Here is a 7,993-nt window from a genome sequence, read left to right as displayed (position 1 = left end):
ATGTCTGAACAAGCTCAAGCCCCTTTGGGCCGGGGGCTGCCCCCCGACATGCTGGCAGAGCAGGTGGAACTGTGGTGGTCCCAGCAGCCAAGACGCTCCTTGCTGTGCTTCAGCGTCGCTGTGGGCCTTGTGGCAGGCTGTGGGGCAGGTGGTGTGGCCCTGCTGTCCTCCACCAGCAGCCGCTCTGGTGAGTGGCGCCTAGCAACAGGCACTGTGCTCTGCCTACTGGCCCTGCTGGTTCTGGTGAAGCAGCTGATGAGCTCAGCTGTGCAGGACATGAACTGTATACGCCAGGCCCACCACGTGGCCCTGCTGCGCAGCGGTGGAGGGGCTGATGCCCTGGTGGTGCTGCTCAGTGGTCTTGTGCTGCTGGTCACCGGCCTAACCCTGGCTGGACTGGCTGCCGCCCCGGCTCCTGCTCGGCCACTGGCCACCATGCTGTCTGTGGGGATTGCCCTGGCTGCCTTGGGCTCGCTCTTGCTGCTGGGCTTGCTGTTATATCAGGTGGGCGTGAGTGGACACTGCCCTGCTACCCGTGCAGCTGCTCCCTCAACCCATAGTGGCCACGGTGGCAATAGCAGCATCTTCAGCATCTCAGGACAGTTGTCTTCTGGCCAGCGTCATGAAACCACCTCCAGCATCGCCAGCCTCATCTGATAGAACCAGAACCCTCCTTCCCAGGACCTGTCTCAGCGTCTCCAGAACTGTGCCAGGACATGCATGTGTATGCTTATGTGTGAACGTGTGTATGTTTCAGGGCCACATCAGCCCTTCTCTGGGTATGTGACTTGTGATTAGGAGCCCACATGTACTCACATTCCACATTACAGGTTAATGTGTGCCTCCTTGGAACTGCATGTTTGTGTCTGATGACTGTCACTCTGCCTATCTGGGTCTGAGTTCTCTAGGGAGAGAAACATCTGGGATCCCTGTTTCCAACACCCCTCATCTCTAGCCTTGCCCGGCAATACCCGTCAAGGGTTTCCACAGGGTGACTGTTGTCCACCCCAGAGACTGCACCAGTGACCGCTCATCAAGAAGAATGACTGGTGGCAAAGCAGAAGGAACAGGGGCTCCAGAATAAGACAAGCCTGGATTGAAATCCTTACAACCCCCAACCCAGGCACCTAATAGCTGGGAGATTCAGCAAGCAACTTAGTCTCTCTGGCCTTTTCTAGAGGTCAGGTTGCCACTGTTTCTGAGAATTAAATGTTGTCATGAATGGAAGGACTGGGCTCGGGAGAGATGTGCAATAAAGTGGTGGCTGCTGTTTTCATTGTCATCTTCACCTCACCATCTCACCTGGGAGACCCTCCTCCCTAGCGCACACACCACTCCTCCCAAGGCCAGCTCTTCCCTCCCATGTCAGTTCATAAAGGGAGCCTTGAAGGTGGCCTGGGCCAGGCCTGGGATTTTGTGGTTCCAGAAAAAGGGTGGAGAACCTGAAGAGTCCTTCACGTTTGTTCACTTGCTGATTCAAGGGGAGGTCAGAAGCCTTGGGGTGTTCTCAGCTGGTTTCTCTGGAGACTGCACCTCCTTTACACTGTCTCCCTTCAGCTGACTCCCTGAGGGTGACTGGGAGGCTGAATCTCCCTACCCCACCTTGGAAACCAGAACATCCATTTAGTCACTACAGCAGCTGGCCCGCTTGTGGGTTCCTGGGCATAGGAGAGGAGTTTGGAATTCTGGGGTGCTAAGAGTCACTTCCTGCCCTGGAAGGAACCTGCCCTTCTGTGGTGTGCTGACACTTCCTGGGTGGTAGCAAGACAGCCCCACTGGAATCAGCCCACAGGGAGGCTGCTTACTGCTGCTTCACATCCTGCTGTGCAAGGTACAGATGGAAGGTGCCAGAGAGTCAGGGAAAGAGAATTGTCTCCTAAGAAACATTACACTAGAGGCCCTCACGTGAGAAAATTGCTTTCAGCAGGCAAGGGCAGGCCTGTCTTCTGGAAAAACACAGGGCTGATGGTCAAGGAGAAGAGGGCTATAGGGACGGGGCAACACGGGCAGCCCAGAGGGAAAGCCAGGGATGTCCAAGAACACCTAGTCATGCTCCACACACGCAAAATGGAATTTTCTGCTACCTTGAAGGAGCTCCTCTGTCTCACCTGGAAGTGCCACCAGTCACCTAGCATTCAGGTCAGAGATCTCAGAGTGGTGCTAAATGGTGGTACCTTCACAGTCTCTTCCCCCAGTTCCATCAATAAATCACCAACTGCTCTGATTCCCCTCATAGATATCTGCCTGCTAGTCAACATCTGTACCCTACCTAGCAGGAACTCCTTTTGTCTTTGCCCGAATTGAACTGCCTCCTTACTACTCGCTCCCGACCTCTTCTCTTTTTGCCTCTTAAATCCACCTCCCCCTGCCACATGCTCCCATAAACACTTAAGTCAGAGTGATCATCCTGAAACTAAGATGGGAACCTACCTTAAAATCTTTCCATGGCTCACTTCTCACACCCTTCCTAACATCATATGATCTCATTCTCCCCTCAAAGACCCCCCAAAACCAGCCACATCCAACTATTTCCACAAAATGAATCCACTTGTCCAGTCTTTATATGTTCTATTTTCTTTGCCTTCTTGTTCTTCAAGACCCTGGCTCTCTGGGGTGTCACAGTCTCTGGGAATCTTCTCTGGTTCTCTCCCCTGAAACTAGTGACTTGTCCTTTTCTATGCCCGTAGAGCCCCCAAATGCAGACAGTAGCTGCAATTCTTTCTTTGTGTACTTGTCACCTCAACTAGGTGATGAGCTCCTCCTTGGTCTCGCTCACCTGTATATCCCTAGTTCCCAGCATGGGCCTGACACATGGTAGTGGTTTTGTGGGATGGATGAAGGACTGTGGCTTGGGCAGATGACAATGTGTATGCAAGGGGCAGGGAGACCCACCTTTAGCTGGGAAGGATAGGGAAGTTAGGCTACTGGGCACTTGACCCTGAATCCTTCTTCACTCTTCCTAACTTCTCAAGAGGGATCTACCCGTATGCCAACTCCTGGACTGTGGGAGGACCACAGAATGCTCCTGTCCCATAATACAGGGAGAAGTACCTTTTCCTTTCATCTGAGAAAAGTTAGACCCTCCCAATATTCCTTTTAAGAAACTAAAGGAGGGCTGGGATATAGCTCTGTGGCAAAGCATCTGCCTTGCATTCACAAAGCCCTAGGTTCGACCTCCAGTTCCAAAAAAAGACAGAGAAAGAAAGAAACTAAAGGAAAGCAGAAACAAAGAGGCTTAGAAAATGGGGAGAGGGCAGGGCCACACAGTTTAAATATCTGACTGAGCATCAGCAAGGCCAATGTCAGGTTTCTCTGAAAGGACACCAGATGGAGACTGTGGCCTGTGCCCCCAGAGGGCCTACTCCACGGGATAGTGGAAGTCAGCACCTCTCCATCCAAACTTAACACCAGACAAAAGATGGTGAGAACTGTACCAAGGTCCCTTGATCACTAACACAGGCCTGCCACCACCCCGGCCTTCAGCTGCAGGGGTTCGAATCACTTAGCTGAACTTATGCCCAGTCCACTCTGCCACCAGCTGTCTAATAGCCTCTCTGCTCGCTTGCAAGGGCCGGGGGGGGGGGGCCTACACACCCACCCCCACTTGCTGTCTGCACCTCCCTTGTCCTTTAGTTAAGATTCTGTGGCCCCCAAAGTTCTTCACAGATGACTCCACCTCCCAATCCATCAGAATAGGAGAGTATGTGATGGGATCCCTCCTCTCCTGCTCCTGATGGTCAGAGGAATGGCTTTGTCAGGCCAATAGAGGAATTTGAACTTTGTCCTCAGGGCACTGAGAAGCATAAAGGGATTGTAATCAGGGAGTAGTGTGGCCAGGATAGGATTTAGGCTGTGATGGCTGCTGTATGGCACTGGGGCTTGGCCTTGGGAAGAAAAGAAGAAGTGGCCAAACAGCCCAGAGAAGTACTGTCTCTGCTGGCCCTGAGGGAGGAGAAGCAACTGACCAAGCAATAGAGGTTGAGGAGAGAATCCTAGAAAGAAGGAATAGCAAGAAGAAGGGCCCAGAGGCCAGAGGACCTTGGCTCCTTGGAGGTACCAGGGTGGGTTGGCCAGGCTGGAAGAGGCAAGGGGTGGGGCCAGAGAGTGCTATGGGCCAGTTCCAGGGCTTCAGAATCCCCTTAGCAGGCGGGCTAGTTTTCAGGGACAAGAGGAAACCAGTGGAGAGTGTCAGGCAGAGAAATGGCCCGGTTAGAATTGTGTATGATCACTCTGCCCACAGTATAGAAAATTAATTGGAAGGGGCCAAAATGGAGGCAAGGAAACCAGCTAGGGAATTAATGCAGGTGTGTGGTAGTGGGGCTTAGACTGGGGAGTGGCTGCTGGGATAGAGTTCAAGGAGAACAGATTCAATGGATGTTCAGAAGGTGGGACTGACAGGTCTTTGTGACTAGCTAGTAAAGCTTTTTTGAGATGGGAGGGATACTATGAGTTAAATGTTGATAAAAAGAAAGGGTGAAGACACATGGTAGGAAGTCAGTCTTAGAACAAAGTCCCTGAGCAGGGGAAGGTGGATGGAGCCACAAGATAGAGAATTGGACTTGCAGCTCCATTTTAATAAGAAAGGATATGGATTTTGAAAACAGAAAATCGAGAGAGGCCTTGACCAACAGCTATTCTCTGCAAGGCGAAAACAGTGTTAAAGAATTGCTATGGAGAAGGGGGAAGGATCTGACCAAGAAAACAGCAAGATTCGTGGAAGTTTTGAGAGCCTTCCTGAGGCTGGGGACCAGGCATCAACAGAAGCCAAGTTGCAGGCGCAGGGAGCAGCTGACCCCAGGTGAGAGTGTCGCCAAGAGTATGCAATGCTGAGACCATGGACAGGTAAGTTGGGGATACAGGCAAAAGACAGTGGCATAACGAACCTCAAAATTTAAGCTGGCACTGGGTGAAAAGACAAGAAGATGCTGATGAGTTGGGTAAGGTGGTGAAAGCCTGTAATTCCAGCGATTCAGGAGGCTGCAGGAGAATTACAAGTTCAAGATCAACCTGGACAAATTGCCAGACCCTGTCTCAAAATAATAAATAAAATAAAAAGAACTAGGGATGTAGCTTAGCAATAGAACCACTGGTTCAAAGAAGAAGATGCTGATAGAAGCAGAGAAGGGTAGTCTGGACTTAGAAGCTCTCATCAGGTGACAGATGAGGTGCAGAGAGACAGAGAGAGAAACTTGACACATGTCCCTTGTGTTATTCAGCTTCCCACTGCTGTAAATACCTGAGAAAAACAACTAAGAGGAGGAAAGATTTGTTTGGGTGCTTAGTTTCATAGGATTCAGTTCATGGTCAGCTAGCTTCAAGGCAAAAACATCATGGTGGAAGGGCATGGGGAGAGGACAAGATAGAGTCCCCAAGGGCACACCCTTAGTGACCTGCTTCCTCTGACCATACCCCACCTGCCTCTCTGAAGGCCATTCAAGTTATTTATCCATCAAATGGATTAATCCATCAGTGAGGTTACAGCCCTCATGATTCAATCATTCCCTTAAAAATCCACCTTGGAATATTGTTGCACTGGGGACCAAGTCTTCAAACATGAGACTTTGTGGGACATTCCAGACCCAAACCATAAGATTCCCCCTTGGCTTACCTGGAAAACTCAATCATGATGCTTGAATATCTGGATACTGGAAGAATATGTTCAAGAAACTGCCAAATATGGCCCAGTTCAGGTGGTTCTCATACCATATCCAGTCACATCCCATATGAGGCCTCAGGCCTTCTGAAAACACGGGTTTTCCCTAGAGAAACTTCCTCCAGGGCCCAAGGGACCTGCACATACCCCCTCGTGCTTAGCATCCTTCACAAGGACAGGGGATGCCTTCTTGACTCTTCTCCAGGACCTGTGAGACTCCTCTGGACATAGCCTTAGAAGTCACCTCCGGAATCTGAAGGACCACAGATGCCAAAGGCCAGGCTTGGCAAGGATGAAGCAGACCAGTTCCACCTTCACAGCCTGCTCTCCCAAACCTGGAGCTTGTACTCTGAAATTGCTGGGCCCCCGTTTGCTGGGATGGGGGTGATAGGGGAGCCAGCCAGGCAAGGTGGTGGTGGGTCTACACCTAGGACATTCCTGCTGTGAGTCTGTTTTATCCTTACTAAAAGGTGAGACAGTGCTTGCTATTGCTGGGTGAACAGGCAAGTTACAATTACAATTGCTGGGATACAGGCAAGAGACAGTGGCATAACAAACCTCAAAATTTAAGCTGTCACTGGGTGAAAAGATAAGAAGATGCTGATGAGTTGGGTAAGGTGGTGAAAGCCTGGGGCCAGGCATGTGAAAATGATTTAGCTTCAACATTCAGTCTAGAAAGCAAGGTTGCCTGCCCAGCAGAGCTATTATAAGATAAGTACAGGTACAACATCAATATGGTCATTGTTCCTCGTGTTAATATTATTTTTACAGTGTTAGAGGTTTTAATCTAAATCCTTTGTTGTTCTGAACAGGTCTTCCTATCTGAGTCCTGGAAGACAGAAAAATTCAAGTTTCCAGCAGAAAGTGAATGAGGAGGGTGGTGGTTTGGCAAACTCCCCACCCTTGGGATTAAGGCTAGCTCCCTTTGTGAGGAGCCAGTGCCCTGGGGGTGCGGGTCAGGATACAGCTAGAACACTTGTTCTACTTTATGTTTAGAATTCTTTTAGTCCAGCTAACAGCCATGTGAAGCAAATACTTATGATCCCCACTTTACTGAGATAAAGTTAGGGAACTCAGGGTTTGAGTAATTTGCCAAGATCACACAGCATGTAAATAGCAGATCTGGGATTTTGAATCCAGGTAACCTGTGCTCTGGGATTTTGAATCCAGGTAACCTGTGCTCCCAAATCACTTTGCTACTGAGCTAGAATGCAGCTGGAGTTTCTTACACTTTGTGGCTGTGGCTTTTGTGACACCTTCCTCTTCCCCCCACCCCCACTGTCTTTGACCACCACACAAGATAAGGGATGTGTGGCCCTGCCTTTGGAAGCAGCCAGGAAGCTGGGTTGTCCTCCAAAGACATGCTGAGGTTCACGGGGCATAACAGGTAGTGGCAGGTGCTAAGGAGTGAAAGACAATGTACAGGGTTAGGGACACAGGCAGGTGAGGACCAGGATCTGATGCCAGACCAGACAGAGAAGCCCTGGTGAGTGCCTAGCCTCCCAACAGTTCTAGCAGCTCTGGCCCTCTGAGCCTGCAGATCCAGTTCAAGCACCCTCTGTGTCTGGGGCCAGGCATGTGAAAAGCAATGGGAACAGAGTCTTCCAAGGAATCCAATGAGGCCTAGATAAACAGGATTCAAGATTCCTGTAACTCCAGGATCCTGCTCAGCCCAGTTTGGCAGGTTCTAAGAGAAATCCTGGCTAGTGGAACCTTGTGGGTTTGGGGCTCAGGGAAAGCAACTGCTAATCTGGAATAGAGACCTTACCTTCTCCTGGACCCCTAGAGGTACTGACCCAGATGTCAAAAAGTATGTGAAAATAGGAACAGCAGAGTTATTCTGTTACAGAACTGCATGTAGGGCAGCTCCTCTATGGTGGGAATCAAAGAAACTCAAATGCATGGGACAGGCTCAACTGCGTTTGCAGCAACACCTCCCTCAGAGGAAAGGAGCCCTCCATCTCCTAGGCCAACTGTTCGGGGCCTTCCCTGTGAGTCTCAGGCTAGAGCAGCCTCTGCTTCTCCCAAGCCTTTGAGGGTCAAACCTCTGGACTCAGCAGCAATTGGTAGGTGGGCTGCATGAGCTTGCTGCTTCCTTCTAGCCTTCCCTTCCAGGCCTTCCGCTGCTGACAATCCCGGAGATAAGGTCCCCACTCCATTCCAGCACCTCCTCTTACTCTGCCCCTCCCTGGCCATCTCATCTGTTCCTGCTTTCAATGACCACAGTGCTGATTATCCACAAACCCATGTCCAGAGACTGGACTTTTCTCCCCATGAGCCCAGTTGTCCCTGGCATCTCCCCCTGGAAATCCTGCATTCAACATTAAACCAACCACCAAT

At 50.6% G+C, this 7,993-nt stretch overlaps 1 protein-coding gene across 1 annotated transcript; it reads left to right on the top strand.

Moving 5' to 3' along the window:
- TMEM125 (transmembrane protein 125) lies at positions 1-657 on the top strand (the record flags this gene model as incomplete). Its single annotated transcript, XM_081307994.1, has 1 exon — positions 1-657. The coding sequence occupies one exon, from the start codon at positions 1-3 to the stop codon at positions 655-657; it is 657 nt and encodes a 218-aa protein (XP_081164120.1).
- Between the last annotated feature and the right edge of the window lie 7,336 nt (positions 658-7,993).

Source organism: Spermophilus citellus, assembly GCF_964194105.1.
Source record: "Spermophilus citellus genome assembly, chromosome: 9".
NCBI lineage: Eukaryota > Metazoa > Chordata > Mammalia > Rodentia > Sciuridae > Spermophilus > Spermophilus citellus.
Note: the sequence above shows the minus strand (reverse complement) of the source record. Positions and strands in the feature narration are given on the sequence as shown.